Genomic DNA, 26,732 nt, shown 5'->3' on the forward strand with positions numbered 1-26,732 from the left:
CACAGAACTCAGTCACTACACGCATTAACCCCAAGAGGCCATCCCAAAGCAGCTCTGAATTACATCAGTGCAGGGGGAAGACTTGAATACAGAATGATGCTGATGACGAGAACTGAAGAGACTGATGCTGTTAGGGTTGGAAGATGTTTTCAGACAGTCCGTGTCTTCCTTCTTTCCTGCTAACAAGAAATGAAACCTCAGCTGTCCATCTACATCATTCTTCTGGTGGTGTCCAGCACTGTAGAATCCATGTGCCTCCCACGCGAGGGCAATATCAGTCTCCATTTCCTCTACAGCGACAAGGAATTTTTCATCCATGTCTGCACCTTCACTGTAGCTTTTGCTGTTCCAAGGCATTTGTAGGAAGGCTATGCTGCAGATGAGACTTGTACACCTTTGACGAGTCGCTTTGGTTGCTTCATACTTTCTAATCCCTCTTGACAGTGAACTGAATAGCTTTGGCCCTGTAGCCAACAAGGCTCTGTCAAAAGCTGGCAGCTTGGTAGTTCCTCAGAAAGGTAGACAAGGGGCCAAGTTAAAGGTATGACCAACTTCTTCTAAAAATAACTCACACAGTAAAAGGTGTTTATTTTTGTCTTTTTACTGGCAGCAAGTCACAGAACCTGAAAACAGAATGCACGGAAAAATATTCCAGTGCCCAAGTCATCCCCAGAAGCAGGATGCCTGGTGGGACTTTCACCTCCCCTTACTGCCAGAGCTGGTGACCACTGACAGGATCCCTCTGGATGGGAGAAGTCTAACTTCCTGTCAGAGACCATCTGTACCTGCTGCATGAGATGGAAACTTGCTTAGCTCCCTGCCTCATTTGTAGAGATGGATGCAAATGGATGCGTGTCGAGTACCCCCGGACCTCCTGACCTTTTGTGCTGACTTAGGGATGTTTAATATAAAGGGAACTTGCAAGTTCAAGGAAACATCTAGATGGCAGTAACTCCACAGCCACAGCGAACATAAACAGCCACCCGCTAAGCTGTTCTTGGCCATCAGATGTGCGGCCAACCTGTTATATCACCTCCGCTGTTTTAGATAGCCACCAAACTGCCCTGTTCCTGTAGCTCTAGCATGTGGTGTTGAGTGACGTGGCTCTCTACGCTGCCTTAAACTGCTGTACTAGGCTGCATCTTGCTTGACCCCGAGCTACTCCTGCAGTTGGCTTACCACACCCACAGCTTACAGACCCTTACAATACTCAACCTTTTTTCCTGTTCACTGTGATAGGGCTGAAAAAAAAAACCACAGCAACAAGAGAGAACCCCAGTACTGACTTCAGCCCCCAGGTGAAGCCTAGAGCAAGGGACAGAAGGAAGCTAACAGTAGCAACAACTTCCCTTTGTGTCTACCAAGCACCGGACCCTTCCTCAGTGGCTCTGCTTGGATGCATTTGGGACACTTGCCTGTGAGCTCTTGTCTTGGGACTGGGAGCAGAATCTAGTCTCCAAGGCACTGGGACTAAAGGTTCTGTGGATGGACTACCATGGTACAAGAGAGGGAGCAGGGGTCTGTTTTCTTGTACTAAGTCCACATAAGTGGCTTGGGCCTTCTGAACACATCTGGGGCAAAGAAGGTGCACACTCTTCCTCCTCCCACCTCCCCTATCCAGGAGAGCTCAGCTCACACGGCATCAGGTGTTTTGAAGAGCTGCTGCTTTTTACCCCAGGATACATCTGGGCTGATTGGAGCCTGGGGGAGATGGCAGGGTTACTGAGGCTCAGACACAGCGAGTGTGTGGCTCAGCCATATTGAGAACCAAGACAATCCCACCCCTTCCTGGGAGACTAAAACTCAGTCATCTTCTTGTGCGTGTCTGCTTTCTTCTGCTCCCGCTGCAGGCTGGCTTCCTGGGCCCGCAGCTGCCCCAGCTGTCTGTGAGCGTTAGCTAGTTTCTCCTCCAGCTGAGCAGTGGCGACACTGTGCCTGAAAGCAGAAGACAGGCAAAATATAAGGCTATCCTACACACCAAGAACAAAGCTTTGTCATCAACCCGGCTGTGTTCTGCAGCTGGGCAAGCCAGTTTCTGCAATGAAGTGGCTGCAAGCCATCTGTTGGGGGCCATGACACACCTGATCCCCAGCAGAACATGTGTCAGAGCAGAGAGGTGCCTTGCCATGGAAATGCTGTAGCAGAATAAGTGACTGGAAAGGAAGTGATGCTCTTCAGCCTTTCTACTAAGTGTCCCCTTCCTTCCCCAGTCTGTAGACAAGGGGGAGCACCCAAAGACATGTACTGCTCTGAGTCATGGTTGAGAACTCTATCATCACACTTTGCATTAGGTCCCCTCTGGGCAATTAAGATAGAAAAGGGATGGACCCTACTGCACTGGCTCATGCACCTCACCCAGCAACCCTGGGTGAGCTTCCCCCTTCAACACTTGTTCTTCAATGGAACCCAGCTCCTCACCCTCCTGTCCACATTGCCATGTGTATGATTCCCCCCCTCCAGCCTAAGCAACAGGATCCCCCAAATCAGTCTGGAACCTGAGAGAGGGATTTTCCGTACCGCCCAATGTTGCGTGCCAGGGCCTCTTGGATTCCCTTGATATTCTTCTGCGTTTGCTCTATCTTCTCCATGGTCTGAAACAAGCGGACACTCAAGGCCTTCTTGGTGCTCTTACTGGCATGGTAGATCTCCTTGCTGTTCCTCTCCGGCAGTCCCATCCCTCCTTCCTCCTGCTTCCCAGAGCCCTCCCCCTGCAGCTTCTCATTCAGAAAGTCAAAGACATTGCGGGACGGCTTGCGGCTCCCTGAGCTAGCTGCTGCCCTGTGGTTTCCCTTCACTTGGCGTTTTCTTGACTTGCTTGGATGCAGCTTTCCCTCCTTCTTCTGCAGGATCTCAGCACACTGGTCCAGGGACTTCCCTTTTGGCAGCACCACAGCTTGGACAGGCTCCACGCGGCCCTCAGAGTTCTTTCCTAGACCTGAGAGAGCAGGAAGGCACAGTTGGGAAGCCAAACACTAACAACAAAGTCCTCTGCATCCCAATGAGCCTTCCCAACCACCTCGTGTCAAAAATCCCAATTCACAGCCAAGCCTAAAACAACTAGACCCAGTCCTTGGGTGCAGTGCTGCTGGCCTTAAAAGTCAACATGGAGATGAAGAGAGGCACACACAGCCAGCCACCAGTACAGCAAGGTTTTGGGCCTATCCTTACCTTTCCCAAATTCATAACCCATTCGAGCAAGCAGCTTGGAGCCGATGCCACGAGTATGGGCCTCCCACCCAGCAAAGGATGAGCTGCAAGCGGGAGTCCAGTCCCCGTTCTCCAAGGACGCTGAATCTATCACTGTAGCACAAAACAGATGGATCAGTAAGACACAATGACAGAGGCCCTAAGCTGGGAGGGGAGAGAGAGAGGAGAGGAAACTGTAAGCAAAACATAGTGGCCCTAACATAAGACTGGGAGACTAGAGCTCAAATCCCAGCTCTGTAGGACTTCTTGTAGGACCCCAGGGACATCCCTGAGATTCTCAGTCTCAAGTTTCCCACATTCCCATTGAGGAGCTAATATCAATAAGCATCCTTTACGAGGCTGTGGCAACACTGTCTGAAAGGAAAAGGCAGACAAAGTATAAGGCTATCCTACATGCCAAGAACAATGGCTGAATCAGAAGGGCCCAGGATATAATTTTTAATTTCATTTAATTTTTAGTTTATTAAATTAACAAGGTGTCTAAGTCAGAGTCAAACAGGGAAACCATGATCTGAACTATGGGGATCCTAACCTCCAGCCCGTTCCATGCCAGCTTACTCTCTAATTTCATCCTAGGGTAGGATATGCTTTCATCAGCCTTTTCTTGGATGTTATGGGTCCAGTTTAGCTTAGTTTAGTTTGTTTGCATGAAGCATCAGAGAATTTTACTGGTGACAGTGATATAACTCATGCTTAATTCCCCCCTAGCATCTTTTTCAGTAACAGGAGAGAGAGACTGACTATCTGTCCCCTTTCTCCAGAAGTGAAAATCATCCTGTCAGTGTTCTGCTAAGGCAGGGCAAGAGCTCAAGAGATCTGGAATTACAGGGCAGGTCTTGATTGTGGGCCTTCCTAGCACTCTCTCGCTCCCTAATTTTAGCATAGCTAGAATCACCTTTAGCATAGCCAGAATCATCTACGTTGTCCTCCTCAGACTCTTCAGAAGAACTCTCATCGCTTCGCAGTGGAGGAATGATGCCATCTCCTTCCACAACAGCCTCTTTCAGCAGCAGTGAATCGAACTTCACAGTGTAATAACCACTGTCAATGTCTGAGGAAGGAAAAATGATGTACTGTGCAAGTCTCCAAGGGAAGTAACTACAGAGGACAACATCTAACCCTTCTGCTGCTAACTGCATTTGGTTTCAGCCAAGTGGCACCGGGGATGAGGTAGGCCCAATGAATACTGATTGAAAGTTCTTCTCCTCACTGTCTGCTTTTGCTATGCTGGGTTTCTAGTTAAAAAAAGGAAAAAATGCTACTCACATCTATAGCCAGCTAAACCCAGATAGACTCAGCTGTTTATTCTTAGAATGAAGAATGGGTATGGGGCATTGCAGAAGTGCTGTAAGTCAGGCAAAGTTAAAGGCATCCTCCAGTCCTCTGCTGCTGCTTCAAGATGAAAGGCAGTGAAGAAATGGCCCCACTTCTCATGTCAAAGCACTTCAGCCTAACATTCCCCTCAGCCAGCAGGCAAGAGGCCAAATTCTCTTGGCTGTGTTTAATTTGGTGCTCACTTAAAACAAGAGCGAGTTGTTCCAAGTGTCTAACTTCCGTATTTGACCAGGTGCTTAGAATATTTGAACAACGCTGAATAGGGGGTAAGGGACACAAGAACAATTTACTGACCATCTAACTGATTAATTCTTTCCTTCTTCTATGCACACTTTCATTTCTATGCCTTTTTTCTTTTTTTGCCTACTGTTCCCCTTTTCTCCAGGTCTTCCCTACTTTCCAGCTTTTGCTCCTTCACCTTTTTTACTTCAAAGCCCCTCCCTTACAGGCTCACAAGGCACTTTACAAATATTAGCGAATTAAGCAACACAACATCTCTTGCATCCCAAGTTTGTGGCACAGATGGGAGACGAATTTATTCATCTCAAAACTCCCAGGGCTGCACTTTACCCACATCCCTCCTTGGTTCTGTTTGATCATGAAGAGTTTAATCCTTCTATTTTAACTACAGGACCTCAGGTCACCTTCCAACCTGGCTAAAATATATTAAAACAAGACTCACCAGTGATTTTCGCAGCATACCATATTCCATCATTATGTTTAGCCAAACAGGCCGAACCCACCTCCATAGAACTGAGGTCAGGTTCTTCAAATGGACGAAGTTCTTCCACCAATACCACTTGCCCATGGGAAAACCTGCAAGAAAGAGAAGCGATGAGATCTGCCCTCATCTGAAAATGAGCCTAGACAAAGTTTCTTCCTTCAAAGGGGCATGGGCATTGCTAAATCCACACCAGAAATTATAAAAAGGTGCATCCCCCCAAATGGTTTCAATATCATAAAATACATGTTGTAGTCCATTTCGGAAGTGGCTGCATCTCACTGGTCATCAACAATGACACCTGCAGCAACAGATGTGGCAAAACAGATCTTTCAGGACAAAATGCAGGAACTACATACAAAATTACTGAGGTGTCCCGTTCCCCCTCCCCCCAGTTTTGTCTTTCTCGTTAGCAAGAATTTATTTAGCTGTCCATTATATTAGAATTAACCCCTTCCTTGCAGTTTTCACTTAAAGGAGTTTCCATTTTCTCCTTGGGTTAGAAGAAGAAGGAATTCTCTTATTGTTTGACATAGGATAGTAAAAGGATGACACTGTCAAACACATAAAAAAACTGTTTGGCAAAGTTGTGGCAGATTTAAAAAGCCAAATAAGATAAAGTGTTTAAATCAGAGATTAGCCCCTTAGCTGACAGTGCCTTTAATTACCATCTAGCAACACAAAGGAAATCAGCTTCTTTACCGACAATTCTCTTTAAATCTGCATTTCCCGTCCAAGAAGAATGGACACGGCTTCAAGGACTTGTGAGTCGGATAGAGATACAGCACTCTGACTCCCGCGCTGCCATCTTCCAAATATTCTGTCCCCACAATCATAGCATTGTGGTACTCCAGAGTGCCCCAGGAACTGTAATATGGGGCTTTAACCTTCATCCCACTCATTTCCTCCTCCTCCTCCTCTTCCTCTCTCTCAAACTCTTCTTCTTCATCACTGTACTTCGATTCATTTTCCCCGTCAGCCTCTCCATCTTTCTTTGGAGAAACCTCATCCCGAGTACTCGAAGGCCTGTCCTTGCCACCAGCTTCAGCGATAGCTTCTTTAAAAGCAGCATATTCGTCATCATAGGAAGAACTGCCCGGGTTAGCGTCCTGCTTCAGGTGATCTGCTGGAGAGGCGGAGGGAGCAGCAGGGTCTAAAGTGGCTAATAGTTTGCTCTTTTTAACAGAGACCAGGCTGGATTCAGTCAATTCTATCAGCTGTTTTAAATCCTCCTGCAGCTGGATCAAGTCAGATTGTTGCGAGGGGTCCAGCCCTGCCCCTAAAGCCAGCTCTACCTGCTTCAGCTGGGCATTGTAGGTTTGAATCGCCGCTTCCAGACTCTCTTCATCCATCGCTGTCAAGTATAAAGCCGTCTCGCCGGGTCCCTTTTTGGGGTGGGCGGGAAATCAGCACACGCTGAAGAACGACGACAGCGAATCTCCGTCCAAACTAGCTGTCGGTCTCCTAGGCCATCGCGCGTCGTCTTCCCTTCGGCGCGACCGGACGAATCATGCTGCAGGGAACGGAGATTTGAAAGCAGCGTTACCGCCAGGACGCCCGGGAAAGGTCACCGCCGCGACTGATCCCGGGGCTCACGGCGGAGACCGCCACGACCGCGTCTCACACCGCCAACCTGACAGAGCCGGCCCGCGCGCACCTGCACATAGGACGGCAGACAGGACGCCTTGTCGGCCGGCTCCGAGAATCCCACCGTGAGGAGACGTGAGGAGAAGACGGCAGCCCCCCCTCCCGCACCCTTCCACCCCGCGGCCCGGCTGTTAGCCCCCAGACTTTGCTCTCACCCCGTGTCCCCTCACCACCCCCGTTACTCCAGCAGGGTCGCATCCTGACCCGCTCCGTGCCCAGCCCAGCCTGCTGGGGGGGCACAAAGAAGCCATCCCCCCCCACTCAGCATCCCCGCAAATGGGGCACCCAGCATCTGCCCCCCCACCCCACTGGGGCTGGTAACCATGGAGATCGTTGACCAATGGGGCTGGGGGAGGCTGGTAACCATAGAGATGGTGACTACCCCCCCGCCCAGAACTGACCCCACAACACCGGCCTCACTCACTCCTCGCCGCCATGACACCCCGGCGGGACTTCCTCCCTTCAGCACCGCAGGTCCTACGTCACTTCCGCCCGCCATCTTGGCGGGGAGGGCAGTCCTCCAGCCTCTCCTCCAATGGCGCCTGAGGTGAGGTGGGTGGGGAGGGGGGGAAGAAGAGCTGCGCGCGCGAGGCATGCCGGGAGTTGTAGTCCCCTCCCCTCCCCGCTCCCGCTGGGCCCGCCGGGGCGCTTCCGCGGGCGGACTACAGCTCCCAGCGCGCCCCGCGGGGGGGCCGCTGCTTCCCCTACGGGGCTTCGCTGAGGTGAGGCGAGACTGGCGGGCCTGCTCTGAGGGGAGCCGGGGCCTTCCGCCCCCCCAGCGCATTCGCTGTCCCGGCTTCCAAGGGTCCAGCGTGGGGAGGCCGTGAGCAGCCGGCTTCTGTGCCCCGACGCCGGGAGCCTCGTAGCTGCGGGCGCCGCTTCTCGCTGGTGGCAGGGGCCTGGGCCAGGGGGGGGGGTGGGATATGAGGAGAAACTGCCCCAGGAGGAGGGTGGGCAGCCCCGGGCGAGCGACCCAGAGGGGCGGGGGGCTCCGCGCCGGGGTTAGGCCTCAGCTCCGCACCATACCTCGAAATAAGGAAAAAAAAACACAAAAAAAATCTGGACCTTTTCACTCCATTATGACAAAAAGAAGCCCATCTCGGGCTCCGCGATTACGATTCGTACCGAGCGCATGCGTTTGTGCAGAAATAACGATCGTTCGTCTTCAGGCGTCACAAAGACGTGTTTTTGGGGGTCGTTTTTCTCAGCATAACCCGGCACTGGGCGGACAGCGGGGTTAAGACCCGGGTAGATAAAGCTGGGCCTGGGGCGATGTAGTCGGGGCTGAGCAGGAGTTGGCCCCGAAGTCCTCGTTGTCCACGACTTGCAGCTGGGCGCTGGCGGAGCCGCGTGTGGATCGCCTGCCGCGCCTTGATGCGCACGGCGAGAGAGACCCCGCAGCGGTTACTGGCGTTGGCGTGGCAACGGGCAGCCCAGGATGTGGAGGGGTTTGTGTACGCGTGGGACTGCTCCGCTGCTGTTCAGGCGGTCAAATACGTGGCAAGATTTTCAAACGATTCAGCACAGTGCGGGTGAAAAGCCGGCCGCTTCCGGGGTGCGGGCGAGAGCTGGTCGGCCCTCGGTTGCAGGTGCCAAATACATGAGAAGCGAGACTGCTTGAGCTCGCGTTGCTCAGTCTTGCTCCATCCCCTGCTCCAAGCAGGACCAGCCCCGTCCACATCGTCCCAGCCAACGCTTTGTCTCGCTTGGCCTTCAACCCAGCTTGCTCCCTTTGCTAAGAACGGGAATGAAAACCTGTATTATTAACCAACAGCAGATAAAACCGTACGGCAGGATCTGACTTTTTTTTTTTTTTTTATTGCAGGAGCAGGATGTATACACTGCTGTCTGGACTTTATAAGTACATATTCCAGAGAGATGAATACTGCGTCTTGATCCTGGGGTTGGACAATGCCGGTAAAACGGTACGTGCTTTTTATTTCTCTCTCTGTCTAGATGGCACGTACAGTTCCACTTTTTCCTCCCCTGCAAAGATGGAGTACAGGCGAGTTTCTTCCTTGGTGTTACTTCAGTGATGTAACCTCAAGGATGGATTTTTTTTTTCCTCCCCACCTAATTTTAGTGCAGTAAGCCTTCAGACAGACTCACGCAGAGGCTTTAATAAGTGCATAATCACCTGGGAACGCGTCTGGGGTTCTGTGGTATGACAGGGAAAATAAGGCAAGTATTACACAGGCCGTCCTCAACTTACAGCATTTCTAGTTGCAACGAACGGCACTTACGTTTATAAATTGACACACTGTTTCAACTTTCTGACGGTTTTGACTTTACAACACTTGATCTGATGCAAAGCCATGCCAGCGAACCAGTTTGCTGCGTCACCCACCCCCCTGGAGAACATCTGTCCAAACTTCCTTGGACACTTTCTTTAAGAAAGCAGACGAGACTCCAGAAAAACCTGCAGCCAGGACTGCTGAGAAGACTCCAGCCAAGAGCCCTTCAAAACGTCCAGCAAAGGCTCCTCAAAGTAGTCCTTCCAAATCCATATGATTGCTATTTACAATATAAATACATCAGTGTAGCTATATTACTCATCTATAATTGATCAAGTACAAAATTCTGGGGTATTTTTGGTGAAAATAGGGTATTGGGCCTTGGTTTAGGAACCAATCCCCCATTTATAACATCGCTTCCTATGGGAAAATCGGTTCTGAGTTGCAACGTTTTGACTTAAGATGTGGTTTTCAGGAACCAATTGTGTCATAAGTCTAAGGACTGCCTGTATTCTAAGATTTCATGGAGAATCCTGATGGTTTCTAGTAGGGGGAAAGCAAGTCTGGATAGAATCACCCTTACCAATAAAGTATGTGACAGTAACTAGTTTTTCTTTATCCTTTCAGACGTTCCTTGAGCAAACTAAAATCCGATTTAACAGGAACTATAAGGGGATGAGCTTATCCAAAATTACGACTACTGTAGGCTTAAACAGTAAGTGAATTGGTTTGGAGGCTCTTTTTCCCCTCCTGCAAAGTTGCATCAAATTGCTCTTTTCTTGAAGTATTTAGGAAAAGGTTACACGGTGAAAATAGTGTGTTAACAGAGATACTTCCATCACCTCCCAGTTCTTCATGCATTCTTTTAAGAGCAGATGGCAAAAATTTGCTGAATCTGAAGGAACGAATGTCATGTTTTACCATACCTAAGCCAATTCAGTCCTACAGCTCCACTGAAATTAGTAGACCTGATTCAGATCTCATTTAAACTGGCATAGCTCCACTGACTGTTTTTATTTACTTTATAGAAAGGTGAAATTATACTAATGTTAGTTGTGGCTATCATGTTGAGAAATACCGCTGAAATAGTGTCATTTTTTTTTCTAGATGAACTTTTCATTTGTCCTTTCTTTTTGTGTGCATATGTTAAGCTGCTTTAGAGGATGATCAAAGTATTCATTGAATATTTTTGTTGCTTTCCCTCCTCTAGTTGGCACTATTGATGTGGGCAAAGTCCGGCTAATGTTCTGGGATCTTGGAGGGCAGGACGAGTTGCAGTCTCTCTGGGACAAGGTAGAGGAAGTAACTTTTATATTCCAGGGTTCTGTGTTTCTTTAGAGTTGCAGGGAAACGAGGTGACTCTACAGGGTTCTTGGTGAACCCTGATATATAGCACTGACCCCTGTACAATTAATCTGTTTGAGAGATCAGTAGCATTACTTAAGCCTTTCACAGTGCTTTACAACCCTAATTGATCAAGTCTCTCAGCCCTCTCGGGAGAGCAGGTAACAGAATTAGCATCTTTTTATAACAAATGGAGGAAACGGCCACCTGAGCCACTAGTACTATTGGTTGTACTTGTCTGATAGTAAATGTATCCCTGCCTGCTCCACGCTGATATTTAACAAACAGCTTGATTAGCATGTATTGTCCTAGACTTTAAAAGCCACTGCATCCTGGCTGCGACTGTTAAAGATGGTGTCAGAGAAGTCACTGCTTAGGTTTCTTTTCTGACACTTGTAAGGAATTCCATGCATCTGTGTAGCCCAAGTGCGCAAATCAGAAAACACCCAAGCAATTGAATGCCCCTGTCAGACTCTGGTTACAAGGGTCTTTGGTAATGGGATAATAAGGAGACTTACAGACTGAGATTGCTGCTGAATTCTAGTTATCAGGAAGAGCTAATAACGTATCTTACCTGTCTGGATAGAGCAGTGGTTCTCCACCCACAGGCCTCATGCGGCCCAATCAGCACGCTGCTGCGGCCCATGTGACATCTTGTTAAATGGATACACAGGAAGTAAGTTGTGTGGGAGCGGTCCATGTGCCACATTGAAAGCTGCAAGCGTGGCCCACTATGGCAAATAGTGAATCATTGGGGTAGAGGAACAGTTACCAACTCTGTCCACAGAGATCTGCGAAACTGCTCACAACATGCCTGACACTAGTGGTTTGATCTCAGTCAGACTTTTCCATGTGTATCAGAAACTTTACAGAATTCATGTAAAAAATAGGAAGAGAAGCAAACTGCTCTAAGCATTAGACGTTGACCTCTACTATGATTTCAGTACTATGCTGAATCCCATGGGGTCATCTATATTATCGATTCCACGGATGAGGAGAGACTGTCAGAATCTAAAAGAGCTTTTGGTGAGTATATTTTTTGGGTTTTGTGTTTCTGTTACTGATGTTGGCTATGTATGTTATGGAATTTAACTGTTATTTCAGTCAAGTTTGTTTCTGCAGCTCTGTTACCTGTATCACCATGCATCTGTACCTCTGGGCTCTCTAGCTTCAGGGTTGCCAGGGTCCACATGCCACACTGATCATGAGCCCTGGGATACACATTGTGCAGGCAGCATGCTGCAGGGGCCATGCCCTATGTAGGTTTCCAGAACCCCTGCTGCTCAGATAGGGTTCCCCCTCCCTTCCCTACTGCGCAAGCAGCACGAGCCTGCTTTCCCTCCTCTCCTGGTACCACCATTGCTGTTTGGGCAACCCCACCCCCATCACTGCCTCATGAGCTCACTCCCTTGCCACTACCAAGTGGCAGCACAATCCCCCCTACCCCATGCTGCATGGGCAACAAGCTTATAGGGCCTTTTGCCATGCTGCTGTCCTCCAAAGACCTGCTGTGTCAACAGAAATAATGGAGGGAGTGGTGGTTGAGTGGGAACCCACAGGCTGGATGAAGCTTGTGGGCTGCCAGTTGGCTAGCCCTGTCAATTCACCTTGTGTGCTGCATGTACTTGCTCAAGTATAAAGTTTGAAAAGTCCTTGGGGTCAAGTGGTTAGGTGACCTAAAGACATGACTTTGTCTCTAGTTGTAGTTGCCTATAATGGTCCTGCATCTCCTTTTGGGCTTTTGTTTTAATTCTGATTCAACATTTTGGTCCCTAGTTGCGTATGTAGCAGATTTCTTGTGACCCGCTATTGAGTTATCTAGTTGGTACAATAAACGCTGAATAATTCACCACTCTGGATTTGACTAATCTTTGTTCTAATTTCCCACCATTATTATTTGCCATTGTTTGCATTCCTCGTGTAGTAGCAAAATAACCAGAGATTACCATACCTGCATAAAATGGTCAAAGGTAGAAGCTGATGAACAACTTGAATCTGGCAGGGTTTGAGCCAGTGAAATAGTGATGCATGGTGGCTTTTTGCTCCCTCTCAGATCAGCCATTGTAATTTAAACATTTGGATGATGCTGCGGGTGTGTGATCTAGACTTCTCTCATCTATTTTTATGCTTTACAGAGAAGATGATTACTAGTGAAGTTCTCGAAGGTGTTCCTATTCTGGTACTGGCTAACAAACAGGATGTAGAGGTAAGATCAGGAGTGTGTTTTTTCCAAATTAGTTTAGAAACAAACAAATCTCTTGCCTACTGTTGTAGCTTTGAAAAGGTGGGTTGTACATTCAAGCTAAATTTATTTTCATACTCTTGCTGGTTTCTGTTTAGCAGTGGGAGTCCTTTCCTGCTGCTAAAAATAATTGCTGCAGAGGCACAAATGAATCTACAGCAAATATTTCCATCTCTGCGGTGGCTCTTATGTGCCACAACAGAATTATGTGGCTTTGTTATTATAACTTGATGCAATTTATTCTGGGTCTTTTTATATTAATACACAGCTTTGTTTTTGCTGGCTGTATACATGTTTATGCTGTTCTTATACCATCACAATAAATTATATGAAGAAAAAGTCCTATTCCCTTTTTGCTGAACTAACCCTGCCCAGTGAAACAGTCTGTGTTCTACAGCTCTTCACAAACAAGCAGTGAATGGCAAACTACAGCTTATTTGTCTTGGATTCATAATTTCAGTCCCCTCTAGGATATTTAGAATAATTGATGTACCTATTTATTTAATATCGGATCAGGCTGTGGATATTGTTTTGGCGACCAATCTAGGGACCACAAATGAAGGTGCCTCAGTGATCTGTCCTGCTGAGGTGGAACATGAAGAGGAAATGTGAAGGGGTGATTTCTGATCTCCCATTTCTTCCGTTATCCTTGCCTTTCACCTGCAGTCAACCCGGAACTCTAGCAGTTGCATTTCCACTATTTCTTCTCTAGAGGGAGCCAGATACTTTCACATTAGGCATCTCATTTCAACTCTGAAGCCATTGGTCTGTCAATTCAGATAACCTACTTCTAGCTATTGTCAGTGCCTTCTGTTCCAAAAAGCAGTGCCCCCACCTACCCACCATTTCCAACCCCATCCATTTCTATCTTTTTACTCTTGCATTTATCCACTGTCAGCCACTCCACACACCGGTTCCAGGAACTGTTCCCTTGTTCCCTGACATGCCACAGACACTAGCACTTCTGGCATCCAGGCAGGCTCAGTGTAAAGTGATTGAACAGGTGTTTCTACACAAGACTGGAAAAAAGGATTTGGAACAGGCTTCCAGTCTACAAACTCAAAATGACTTACTGGATACCGCAGAGGGGCTACGGCACTAACCCAGAGAGCTTAGTTCTTTGGGTCCATGGAACTTGCATAAGGACTTGACAAAGATCCTGACTGGAGCAGCTCTGTATTTACACAGTTACACAGCTTAACACACCTGAAATGTCTTGATCAAACCTCTAAGAACTCAAAGATTCAGCCTTTTTAAGGTTTTCCACTGTATCTCCTCCAGCAAACTATTGATCTGATCAGTGGGACTCCTATATTGATTATGCTGTGTCTGCAAACATACGAATATACAGACTGTAAAAAAGAAAAAAAGAAAAGAAAAAGGACATCTGAGGTGATCCCTCCTGCTGGGACAGAACATAAAGATCTGAGACTGTCAGGATTCTAAACTTAGCAGGCTTTGTTTACTAAAAGCTGATTCAGGCTTTGGTAATGACTGTGTGTTTGAACATTTGAACAAAATGCTTCAGAAGTGGCAAACAGCTGACGTAGGTCTTGAGGTTATTGTGTTTCCAAACAAGTTAGAAAATGTTCCAAGTATAACTTGCCCAATCAAGACTGTTGTAAGACCTGGAATACGTAAAGTATGCGATGAAATTTTTGGCACAGCATCAAGAATTCTTCCATTAGCAGCCAATGTGTTTATCTTGAGTAAATGTGATAGCAACACATCCTAAATCATTCCACTGGGTGCTACGAACAACAGCAGTGTTCAACATTTTCAAATGCTTGACATATTAGCACGCAGGCTGCAAAATGCAAATGGAAAGTGAAACACATGACAGAACAGCAAACAATGCTTTTACCATGCCTATTGAGACTATATCCTGATCAGGAGAATATTCAGAATTAAATTAAATATGGTGATGGAGCTGTTTCTTCCACAAAGTTATGACAGGTTTTTTTTTTTGAGTGGGAATCCCTGATGGTTGGAGGGGTGAGATTTTATTTGACTATTGTTTATTCCACTGAAACCTGCAAAATATGCATTTACACTTTATTTTCAGTGTAACTTTATGTGCTTTAAGTGAAACTTAATAAAAAGCTAAAACGGCTGAACCAGAAAATTGACAGTAATAGGGAACAATTGTGGAGGGAATGTTTCATGCTAAACATGAGACATTTTGGAATACCACTAATAGATAGTGGAAAAACTGAGAGCTTTCAAAGGATAGCACATGTCAAATAGACTGTTGCAGAAATCCAGGAAGATGTGGTCTCTGGGACCACATTTTATTTAATTTTTCTAGGACTAACACACCAACTGCTGAAACTTCCCTAGCCTGACGAAGGGTTTTTGAACCCGAAAGCTTGCTTAATAACTATTCTCCAACTATTTGGGTTGGTCTAATAAAAGATATCCCATTCACCCAAGGAACCTTGTATGCCAAGATAGTCCAAGACTTTCTTTTTTAGAAACTTTGGAAAGCCCTAAGCTGTCTTCCCTGAAAGGCTTTCAGTGTAGGGGCGGGAAATGTATGGGTGGGTAGCAGTGCGTTGCTGGAGTTCAGGGGTCTTAGCTGCCAGTGATGCAGATATCGGGAAATATTACTTTTTGTTTCCTGTGATAATCCAGGACAGTTCCCGTATTTAAAACCCTGTTATTTTAAGTACATCCTCCATTTTAAAATAATTTTATTCACTAGGATGTGAATGATGAGACACACCGGACATTGCATTTTTACTGAATATGTAGTTTCCCAGGTTGTGTGATTTTTCTCTGGAACATCTTGGAGAGATGACCTTTCTAGACTGTGTGGGTTTTAATATTATAATGGTCTGCTATTATGTACTGGTTTCCATCATTTCGGTTTCCATAGTTTTGTTCTGAGTTGGTATGGTTTTAGTTAAGGAACAAAACACAGTTATAAATGTATTTTATAACAGTGGGGGAAAATCCTGTCAACAATGTTGATGTTTTCTTCTAAATCCTGAAATAAGACACACGTGCCTGGCTGGGAAGCCTAGTCTTTTTGTAATCAATCTTTTCTATCGTCTTTTGAGGACCCAAGTTCATGGCCTCTTTGGAAGGCTGGGCTGGGGACAAGAATTGTTCTAGCTAAAGTGGATTGCCTCCAAATCAACATGCTATTGGTATTGACCCATCCACTCTATCTGTGCATATGTGCACAGTTGCCTGTAGCCTGCTGCCCCCCCTCCCCCCGCAGCTCTGAAGATGACATGTAATGATCCTTGAAGCAGATTCCTCATCCAGGCAAAGTGGCTTCATAGCGTAGTTGGTATATTTCACCAAAAGTAAAACACTTCCCGGTCTGATTTGGAAACTGAGGTAACTGGACACTTCTATGGAATTTACAAAAGTTTCCTCAGAGGAAATGAGAAAGGGAAGTGATTAAAATAGAATTAAAGGCGATCCAGACTGTAACAATGACTACAGTATGTCATGCTACTGCTGTAACTTATGGGCAGAGCCCTCTCCAAGCTTATTACTCCCATTCTTCTGGAAAGTGAGTAGTATTCACTCAGCATCCTTCTCAGAGGTGTGGGCAGTGCAGGGTGGAGGAGACTGACCCTGGCCCTCCCTATCTCAGAACAGAAGGGTGTGTACTGGCTATGTTTGTGAGATAGGCAAGCGTCCAAACACATGGCTGCACTTGTCCCCTGGTACTGTAGTGCTTTTGAAACGGTGAGCAACAGTGTAGTTGGTTGGTCTCCATTTCTCATCTAGCTTTCTCTGTCTCTGGTGAAACCAACTAAAGCCATCAAGTTGGGGGGAAATGCTTTGGTGTCATAAGAACAACAGTTTACTTTCTAGCTTGTAGTCAGTCTGTCATAAACGGGGCTGATGGTTCATCCATTGTACTTCTTGGGTAAGGGGACAAGTCTTGTCTACATCTTAGTTGTTTGGTGTGACACTGGCATGTATGGTAGCTACAGAAGACCTGTTCTTTCCAAAGAAGTTGAATGAGAGAATTCTTTACAATAGCAGGGCTGATATTACATTGCCCTTCTGCCAAGCAGTAGCATAAATTGGGACATTGCAGGTAGGCTTCTCTAATGGAGGAGGTGGGTGATGCAGAGTCTGGGTATAATATATTACAAGTGCAATCTCTTGTTTGACTAGTCTCAGCATACCACCAGCACTTGGGTTCCAAGTATTAGTATTTTGGGGTGTGGAAGAGACTGGAAGTAACTGTGTCTCGACTCTGTAATTGAAGTCCAAGGGGGAGAGGAGATGCTTTGGCTGCTCACCCTGCTTTCTCTCCAAGACTCTTGTGCAACCAAAATCTTGTTTTACAAGAATTGTTTCCAAGATTAAAAACCTCCCTGAATGCTGAGAATGAGAACTTGAAAACTCTGACTATTACATGACATCCATGCCTTGTCATGGCAACCATTGCCAGTAGCATACTTTCCTGGCTTGTTGGGAATGAACATTTGATATAGTTGAGATCAATAGGCCCTTGGTTTAGGTTTGTGGCTGTTGCCAAGTGCGGTGATGTGGGATAGGAGTTGTGATGATATGCAGGCTGGCAATTTGTATTCATGCTAGAGACCTAGAAAAGATTACAAAGAGAGAATGCAGGGGACAAGCAAAAGCCGATATTCACTTAAGCACTGGTTCCCACCTGTCGGGAGAGATTCTTCATTCTGGGCAATTGAAATAGCAGGAGTACATGTCTATGATCATGTGCAGAGGAGCCATATGGCTTCAGCAGGTCTCTTCCGCACCCCAAAATACTAATCCTGGTGGTAGAATTTCTTGTGTAGTTTTTCTTTCCTGGAGCTCTATGTGCAATGCAGAGCCTCCTAACACTGTCCTGTTGTAACTCCTGGCAGGGATAGGTAGTATGGAAGTTGTCTTTTCACTGCTGGTGTAGCTTGTCTTGTCCTGAATTTAAGTCGGCAGTCATCTAGCTCTTCCTTTTTTTTTGGCCATGGTACTAGAGAGGAGTGGAGTAGCTGAAAGGAAACCTCTAGACATCTATATTAGCATTGCCATCATGTCTCTTCTACTTTCCAGATCCCCCAGCATGAGTCTGGACTCTCCCTAGGGCCATGTCTAACTGCCACTGAAGTCAGTGTTTGATTTAGACTACTAACTATTCTCTGTTTAGCCTGTGGATTGATATGTTGCATTTTCAAACGTCAGGCTTTGCTTTTGTTTAAAGCAGCAGAGTGTTATTTAAGATTGCATTATGTACATATTAAATAGGGTAGTGGGTTAGTACACTCAGTCTTTTTGCTGTTGGAGTTTGGAAGTTCAGCTTAGGTCACAAGAGAACACAGTCAAGAAGCTGCATGGCTAGCAGCCTCCACTCAGGTGTGAGAGAGGATTGTAGAGGGCAGGATGACAACTCCAGATTCAGAAGCATTAGCTGAGGTGGCTAGAGAATCTCAAACCACTGCTAATAATTCCTCACTTGAATGAGCACTGGACAACAGTCCTCAGTTACCGTCCTGTAATCTTCATAGTACTTACCTGGATTAAGTTTGCAATATGCTGTTCTGCAACAGATAGCAACTGTCATGTCTCTGGCTTGCATCTGAGCGACCTAAATAAGGCCCACACTTGTAGAAAGCACATTTCCTCTTTGCATGAATAAGTTGCACCTGTGAACATTACCCCTGGACTCTCCTGCAGTTAATTGTGGAATCAAAACCTTCCTCCTCAGGCAAAAAGTTGACCTGACTTGCTCACTCAGTAAAATCCTTCCTTGCCTAGAAAGTAGGTTTCAGCCTGTAACTAACTGCAGGTCCAAACTGTGCTTGCAGAGAGAGAAACTGGGCAGTGTCCAGATGAAAATTAAACACTTGTATGGGACTGTTGGGAGAGCAGCAAGGTCAAAACAGATTAGTGAGTTTCTGGCTCCCAATCCTGTGTTTAGTCCACATTTCCTGCACATTGTTCCTTCCTGCCCTAATTTAGAAATACAATATTGAACTGAGAGACCTCTGCTTTACATAGTCTCTTGACTAATAATCATACTTACTTTAACTTGTTTTGGCTACACTTCCAGTCTGTTTAGATCATTCATTTCTACCATGCCATTACTGGTTTCTGGAGAACATGCAGAAATGGGCTCCAAGTTTCTAAAGAAAGATGTAGATTAAAGTACAAAACGAGATTATGCCTTTCTAATGGTATGCAGGGTACTGCTTTGAAAAGCCAGAAGGAAAAATTAACATCTATCCTTTCTTGGTGCTATAATGCATTCCAAAGATTATGATGTCAGTGTCTGATTAGTACCACTGCACATTGATGGTAACAGTATTTAGAGAAGTCCTTGGGGCACAAGAGATTTATAGTAAATTCAAGCCACCAGTGAGGAAGAAGGGCTGGAGTTCTTTAGTGTGACCTTGGCCATGACCATCCAAAACAGCTTAGTCTGGCAGGTTTGTTTGTTTGTTTTTTTTTAAATCTTGCTCATCGGGATGCATGGGCAGTTCATTTGCAGGTTAGAAGTTGAGGCATTTGCATCAGTGTCACCATGCCCCAGAGAGCATGGTGGTGTGTTCCATATGTCTCCAGCCAAAGCAAAAACAAGCATCTGGTTGCAGTGAAGCCCATTGCAATCTGTCAGGCTCTGTCAGACCTAGAGGGGAAGCAAATTCCAGAATCAAGAGCCCTCCAACAACAGTGCTGTGCCATGCAGACTTAAATACTTGGGGAGGCCATATCACCTGAGAGAAGCCCAAGTGAAAACACCTGTGAGCAACTTTCAAACATGAGCGCAGCTGCTACATTCAGTGTTGTGCAAACAAAGGAGAACGTGGCATACGTGCCCTGGAGATCTGTCTGCTACAGCAATGGAGATTCTGGCAGGAACTGGAACTGGCTCAGGAACCTGCCAGAGACATTTTTTGGAAATAAACATGTTTGTGTGAATGGGAAAAGGCTGGCTTTTGCATGCAGGTGGGGTGGGATGGTGTGGGAAGGGGATCCCAGAAGTGTGCAGACCTGCAGTCCAGAATGTTGTCTTGTCTTGAAGCCACTGTGCAGATTGACATGATGCATTTTGCATCACGAGTTCCATGCCTGCAAGAGCAGCAAGGTTGCTGGAGGGCATGGGGATGTCTGGAACTAGCGCAGTTGCTTAAACATTCTCACAGTCACTTAAAGTTCACTTGAAAGGCAAGACTGTGCAGGAAGTTGTGCCAGGGATGTGTGGGGGCTGCAGGCTGGATGGGGGAGAGCCATCTTGTGCTGCAGTAGGCAGATTTTTTGTTATGGTTTCTCTTGCAGACGTGTCTGTCGATCCCCGACATCAAGACTGCTTTTAGCGATTGCATTAACAAAATTGGAAAAAGAGACTGCTTGACACAGGCCTGCTCAGCTCTCACCGGGTAAGTCTAGGAGGGGTGGGAGGCTTGGGTGGCCTGGTGAAATGCCACAGCAAGGAGGCGACTGTCTCTTGAATAAAAAAGCATGCATAGGGCACTTGGAGGGGCATTATATGGCTTGCAGGAAAGAACCATCAAAGGAAAACATGCTTTCCTCTTGCTGCCATTCATAGTATCTGGTGAAGTAGGCTGTCTCTTATGAAAGCTCATGTCTTTCTGAACCACTCAGTCTCTAAAGTGTCACCCTACCCTTGTCTCTCAGTGCCCTAGTATTGTTCATCTGCACTGATGGAAACTGCAGGTGGAAATTCTAGCATGCAGGCTACTGAGGGTGCCCTGCCCGCTGCACAGTTTTGCACAGAACAATATAATCTTGAGACTCGGGGTTGTGCAGCTAATTTATTGTCTAGGGCAGTGGTTTTCAAACTTCCTAAAGTCACGGAACCCTGTCAGGGCTGCCGTCTACTGCGGAACCCCTATCCCTAGCCCCTCCCCTGGTCATACTCAGTCCAGTCTTCCTTTCAGCACCCACTTTCTGCCACTGTGTGACACCAAATACTGGTCAAGATTGACCTGTGGTCTGACCCAGTAAATGGCAGTTCTTATGATCTTATCCTGAAAACTGACATGGAGCCAGGCAACTTGGTCTAGCAATGGTGGGTCACTGCTTCCCCACCTGCTCTGCCATGACCCCCAGTCTCTTTGCAGAACCCCTGATGACCTGTCGTGGAACCCCAGGGTTCTGCAAAACCACACTTGAAAACCGTGATCTAGTTCCCCAGCATAGTGATGCCAGCCACGCAGGTTAACTTTGCTACAAGCCATTACTTCCCCAGAAAATCACATGGAAAAGTGATTGCCTTTGTGACACTAGGAAGACAAGGTAGATGGGTGTCCATGGTCAGAGAAGCCAATGTTGTCTTGGTACCATTCTGGATTTTACAGGTAGGAAATAAACTTAGTTACTTATAACTTTGAGAGAAACACTGGTTCACTGGTACACAGACAACTAAGATGTTTGTTGTAAAATGGTTACAACAGGCTAGGAGACAGGACAGTGGATCCCATTTCAGACTTCCAGTCACCATGGTGTGATTTTAAGCAAGTCACTTATGTCACTTGAAGTGCCTTCATCTACCCTAAGAACATTAGGATGTTAGACTATTTACCTACTGTTTTATAAAGCATTTGAAGTTCTCTAAATTAAAAGTACTACCCTATATAAGTGTAAAATGTTATTATATCAAGTTAGAATAGATTAATGTGCCTAAATCACCAAATCCAGGCTGGTGAATGTCCTATGTTAGTTGTTAAAGCATCAATGCTGTGCAAGCCTACTGCAGTAATATTACAGAGAGCAGGAGAACAATCTTCTCAAACGGTAAGAAAACTACAAGTGTAATTACTGAAAAGAAAAGCAAGTTCCAGTAAGCAGGTGAACAAAGACTCAATGTCTAGGTTTCGCACGGAGCAGAAACAGCAGTATGAAACTCATTTTCTGATTCACTGACCTGTGCAAACACTCTGAGTTTGTCTGTGTGCAATTCTCCTGCCCCCACCCCTGAGTTTTCCTTTGGATCTAAGGTTTGAAATAATGAAAATGAAACAAGCAACTTTGAGGTTACTCTGTGGTCATATCAGCTTATTAATTTTTTGAGTCACTGAACTGGACAAAAAGAACACATGGAAGATTTGCAGCCCTGGAAATAGAGCTAGCTTTAAGGTTTGTAGCAATACCACAAACCAGCTGAACATCAAGTAGTTTGTTTGATGTTTTGTTGCAAGACTTTCATATTGTCAGTATTGAGTCTGAGCTAGGACAGAGACTAAACTGTGAAAGTACCTGGAAACTGAATAATGGAGTGTTTGAAATCTGACACTTAACAGTTGGAACCCATTACTCAAATGCATAGGAAAACAACGTAATCCAAAAGAAGGACTTCAGGGAGGAGAAAGAAACTAAAGTACCTGCAGCAGATGGTATGAACCATGACTGTGCCTTTGTCTTGTGTTTCCTTAGCAAAGGAGTGAATGAGGGGATCGAGTGGATGGGGAAGGGTGAAGTGAGGAACATTCACCGGCCCCCACGGCAGAAAGACATCACGTAAGGAGGTGTTGGTTAACCTAGGCACGGATGGCTTCTTTCCTCGCAGTCTCTCTGCTCTCCAAAGAAGAAGGTTCACTGGACTCTTATTACACCTGATTCTGTCTTCAAATGTTTGTTTCAAACAAACTCTTTCTGTCTAAAAGAACTTAAGAGCAATGGATTCCAACTTGCAACATGCTTCTTGCATTGTGTATTAAGCTCTTGGCCCAAGAGCATGGCCTTCCTGAAGGCTGAGTAGTGACTCACGATGTCCAAGCTCCATAGGTTCAAAGGATTTTGAGATTTCTACTTCATTGTTTTGGGCTGTGGGATTTATGAGTCTCATGTCCTTAATCTAATGGGCTCCATATGCAAATTCATTTGGACTCTTTTTCCAAACCTTAATTGTCTTGGAGTCGGGGACAAGGGGTTTGCTTGGGGGAGAGAGATGGTGGCCGTCCCTTGTAACAAAGACAACATTTCACCACTATTACCCTAATGATCATTTTGGATGGTGTTACGGGCCCTATGTATGCTGCTGTTAATATAATGGATGGGGTTAACAGTAATTGTTCTGTTTCCAGTTTGGCAATGTTGATTTGTGACTTTATCTACAGTAACTGCAGAGATGTAAGCCAGCAGGTACATAATGGTGTATAAGCTCACAATGGGCTATTTTGACCGGAAATGACCTTTACAAGTGTCACCTTTCTTTGACTCTTGATAGCACTCCTGTGCTATCCATTTAATGGAGAGAATAATCAGCAACTGGAAGGAATCCATACCCTCTATGTATGTTCCAAGATGAAAGCTATACCTGTACACTGGGAAGAATCTGCGTACAATAAAGCTTCATACTCCTCTGCATGTCTCTGTTGCTCAAGCCTTTAGTTAAAAGGCTTCCTCAGTACAGGATTTTGGTCTGAGGAAATGTTTGAAAGGAACAAAATAGAGAAAGAGGCTCTTGTCCAAGCTGAAAGTAAATCATTCCAAACCCATTGATTCCTTCTGGCCTGCTACAGAACTAATGATCTTTTGATGAATCTTAAGTGTTCCTTAAATTTCATATTTTGAAGCAAAATAATTGATTAAATTTCAGATGTGCTAGCAGGAGTCATTGTTGGGCTGTTGTGGTTACACTAGTATGTCATAGCATCGCTGACCTGTCATGTTACATTGCTCGTATAAAGGAGTTACGAAACCTTGTGAGATCCCATAATTTGGGCAAGAGGGAAAGGGGCATTATCAAGTAAACATTCAATGTGTTGCATCACCCTCTGACAAGTAACTTCTGAATAGGTTTCTTTATGCAATTTAATCCCGCAATAGAGGATACAGCTAATCCACTCATGGTCGAGGCAGCTAGGAGTAACGTTGTAAATACGTGCATGTTGGAGAGTAAGATCTGGCTCATGTTGACAGTAGAGAAAAAACTGGCAGGCTCACAAGACTAGATTGAAACCAGTGCATCTCAGCCTTCACAGGGTGGAGTCCAGCAATCTTCCTGCAAACTGTTTGACCCTGGATAAACACATGGACTGTGTGTGCCAGTAGTCACATCATTTATGGCAGTGGGGGACCTGCACTCTGCTTCCTGCCTTGCCTTCTGTTCCCTGCCCCATCCACTACTCTGCTACCTGTCCTTTCCTGTTCTGCCATGTGCCACATCCACAAGCTTCCCATGCCACTTGTGATGCACATGCCACAGGTTGGCCACCCTTGTGCTACGGGAAGGCACTTGGATAATATGGAAAATTGCTGATGTTATAAGGTTGTAGAATAGATGGCACAGCTGTGCTCACAGCCTAATCCCGCAGGACAACCATAAGCCACTTAGAACAGATTAACAGGAGTAGGGGTCAAGCTGTCTTTGAACTTCTACTTTGCTTGCCTTCTGGAATGATCTTTATGCTGTGTCATGGCTCTGTGATCCACGTGTTAGCCCTTGCCAACATACTTGCCTGCAGTAAATGGCATAGCGTGTCTCAAACATATGTCATATGTCCCCTACAAGGCAAGATGCATTTAAGAGGTAAGTACATGAGTGGAAAATTCTGGTGAGGTATATACGGAGAAGCCAGGGCTTTGTGTTTCTAGATACGTGGGAAGGGATATAAACACGACGAAGCAAGGCAAGAACCTACTGCACAAGGTGCTGAAGATAAAAACTGATAGCATTTGAAGATGGAAATGGAGAAAATACACCCTGTGAATTATTACAGTACAGTAATCCTACAGTGCAGTAGGATTATTATGGTTTCTAATCATTCTAAGTGAGAGCAGGATATGGGCCGTTTAAAAATTCTCACAGCTTCCAGGACTCTGTCTCCCTGCTGAGTCAAGCAAGTAAAGAGAAATGAAAGAAAAGCTCTTTTTTGGTGGGGGCCCCTTGATGTGACAAGGCCTGGGGTCAATTTGGAATACTTAAGAGTATTTTCTCTAATTTTCCTTCCTAGATACAGGCTATTAAAAGACACAAGTAAAAAAGCGTGAAAAGCTGCCACAGTTCTTTGGCTATCTGTCTCAACGGTGAAATGCAAAGTGAGTGGCCTGCTCATGCTGCTTTATGTGGCTTGCTGATGCAGGCTGCTATCTGACCTGCTTATTAAATATCTGCCTGGGGCACTGGATGTGTGCCTGGTGCTTTGTGGAGATGGGTTCTCCCAAGTCAGTCAGAGACTGCAGTCCTGCAGGCTGGTCAGCACCACTCCTACACTGGTGCAGATCTCCATGGCAGTTGAGGGGTTTTGCACATGCAGAGAGCTCCAGTCATGCAGAGCTGCTTGTAAGAGTGGGACCTCAACATCGCTATTCTAATGAATTTAAAGTCTCTATAGCTTCCCAGTAAATTCTTCATTGGCATTAAAATCCATGAACTGACATGGAGGAATATGACCAGCAAAAATAATGAGCAGGATACGCAGCATTGCCCAGAAATGAGCACTGGACTACAGCTTCCTTTACTAACTGTACAATATAAAGCATTAAATTACTTCTATTGCATTGTGCTATGCTATGAGAATAAAAACAGGCTTGCGTCTGTATGTGGCCCACCAATTCGGGATGAACATTCAGAATGAGCAGGGCTTCCTCCAGGACAGAAAGAACACAAACTTGGTAGTGTATCACCTCCCCTTGGAGTGTCATCCTCTTACCTTTGTCTTGTCCAGTAAATAGGCTGAACAGCTGATATCTCAGAAAACACATGTTAATTGGACAGGAAAGAAAACATATAATCTTTTCCTTAACAGTGTGTTAGCTTATATGCAAGCATCCCAATAATAACTAACCATTTCATGAACAAAGGAGGAGAAGAGTAAGGCCACAGATCTATATTCACTACAGGTTGTTAAGGAATGGTGACCAGAAAATAGGATCACATTCAAATAAGTATTTATTTAATACTTGAATTTTAATTTAATTTATACTCGAATTCTTTATTTAAAGAGGAGAGCTGAGCTACAGTGAAAATAGGCCGTGGCCATTAAAGTGCCTGGAAAGGAGCAGATTCATACTTAAATCAGTCTTCCTGAAAGTCTTCTGAATCAAGGAGAAAAAAAGGGTGTACTACATAGTAGGCCTGTGCGAAATGGCTAGTATTCGCTTTGGATTTGGCTGATTTGGGAGACAGTGATTTCATATGGTGATTCGAATCACTGTCCCAAATTGATTCGGCCAAATCCGATTTGGAGATCCGGCTGCTGCCGAATTGGCTGAATCTCCAAATCACACTGGTCCATCCCCCGCCTGCTTTCCCAGCCTGGTAATGGCTGCCCTGCCCACCCTAGTTCCTGGCACTTGTTAAAAAAAAAGCCCTAACTCACCGGGTGCTGCCAGGTGGGAGGCAATCCCTGTTGCCCCCCCACTGCCCCACGCTACATAGGGGGCTCTGCATGAGCCCCCTGACACCCCACCTCACTGCCACCTGAAGCTTCGCACAGCCCTATTACATAGAGCTATTTGACTTCTTAAACAAAATGGCATTTCAGTATTTTCCATGAGTCATGAACAAGCCTCCTCAGGCAAAAAGGCTGTGATGGCACCTTTGAGGAAAGACTTCTGGTGGATAATTTCCTGCAGCACTCCAGAGGGCACAGAACCGTAGAGGCATGTTTTGTATCATTGCCCACATAAGCATTTTTCTTAAGTGGTGCCTTAGTAAGTTCTTGGTATTTATGTTACAGATAGCGAACTACAGTAATATAATACGTTCTTTCTGCTCCCACTGAATCAGACGTTGAGGCCCAGCCAGCATCAGTGCTTGGGCTGTTCAGGAGCGAGACCTATTAATTACACTTGTTGTAATGAATTTTCTGACATCTGAGCCCACTGGAACGTCCGTGAAAAGGGCAAGAATTAGTCGAGACAGAAAACAGCAAAAACAATTCCCATTTAGGGTTAGCTGCTAGAACAATGACGGTTCCTGCCCCCGGTGCCACACACAAAGACTGCGCAAATCTTCTATTTGGGGTCTGTTTATGAAAATGGACATTTTTAAGTTGATTTTTTCCAGTTACAAATAAAATGCACATATCCTACCCAAAGCCTTTCC

General features: G+C 45.7%; 2 protein-coding genes across 8 annotated transcripts in view; one reads left to right on the forward strand and one right to left on the reverse strand.

The window, feature by feature from the left end:
* Positions 1-585: 585 nt before the first annotated feature.
* On the reverse strand, positions 586-7,416 carry ZGPAT (zinc finger CCCH-type and G-patch domain containing). Of its 3 annotated transcripts, none has more exons than XM_006021665.3 (7): positions 7,335-7,416; positions 5,966-6,776; positions 5,225-5,358; positions 4,103-4,258; positions 3,169-3,300; positions 2,518-2,935; positions 586-1,935 (listed from the first exon to the last, which is right to left on the reverse strand). In XM_006021665.3, the coding sequence occupies exons 2-7, from the start codon at positions 6,613-6,615 to the stop codon at positions 1,797-1,799; spliced, it is 1,629 nt and encodes a 542-aa protein (XP_006021727.1). In that variant the 5' UTR covers positions 6,616-6,776; positions 7,335-7,416; the 3' UTR covers positions 586-1,796. The 3 variants fall into 3 exon arrangements, with proteins under 3 accessions (XP_006021727.1, XP_006021726.1, XP_025057531.1); XM_006021664.3 differs by having other exon boundaries at positions 7,312-7,380; XM_025201746.1 differs by lacking the exon at positions 7,335-7,416 and adding an exon at positions 6,921-7,268.
* Positions 7,417-7,590: 174 nt separating this feature from the next.
* Positions 7,591-26,732, forward strand: part of ARFRP1 (ADP ribosylation factor related protein 1) — a 125,771-nt gene continuing 106,629 nt past the window's right edge. Inside the window, exons 1-8 of one of the 5 annotated variants that reach the window (XM_006021670.3) lie at positions 7,591-7,632; positions 8,736-8,835; positions 9,772-9,859; positions 10,355-10,437; positions 11,433-11,514; positions 12,624-12,694; positions 19,997-20,097; positions 22,115-23,047. In XM_006021670.3, the coding sequence (XP_006021732.1) occupies positions 8,743-8,835; positions 9,772-9,859; positions 10,355-10,437; positions 11,433-11,514; positions 12,624-12,694; positions 19,997-20,097; positions 22,115-22,202 (606 nt within the window). In that variant the 5' untranslated portion in view covers positions 7,591-7,632; positions 8,736-8,742 and the 3' untranslated portion in view covers positions 22,203-23,047. Of the gene's footprint in view, positions 7,806-8,735; positions 8,836-9,771; positions 9,860-10,354; positions 10,438-11,432; positions 11,515-12,623; positions 12,695-19,996; positions 20,098-22,114; positions 23,048-26,732 lie in introns of those variants that run through there. The other 4 variants (XM_025201706.1, XM_025201708.1, XM_025201707.1 and 1 more) reach the window with 4 other exon arrangements.

The sequence above is a fragment of the Alligator sinensis genome, unplaced genomic scaffold, assembly GCF_000455745.1.
Source record: "Alligator sinensis unplaced genomic scaffold, ASM45574v1 scaffold752_1, whole genome shotgun sequence".
Classification (NCBI taxonomy): Eukaryota; Metazoa; Chordata; order Crocodylia; family Alligatoridae; genus Alligator; species Alligator sinensis.

Excerpts from the sequence above, each read along its gene's own strand:
- ZGPAT (XM_006021665.3), bottom strand. The coding sequence starts at position 6,615 with ATGGATGAAGAGAGTCTGGAAGCGGCGATTCAAACCTACAATGCCCAG. Across the intron at positions 3,301-4,102 it reads TGATTCTGGCTATGCTAAAG|TGATAGATTCAGCGTCCTTG; the intron begins GTGATTCTAGCT and ends TTTGTGCTACAG. Across the intron at positions 2,936-3,168 it reads GGGTTATGAATTTGGGAAAG|GTCTAGGAAAGAACTCTGAG; the intron begins GTAAGGATAGGC and ends CTGCTCTCTCAG.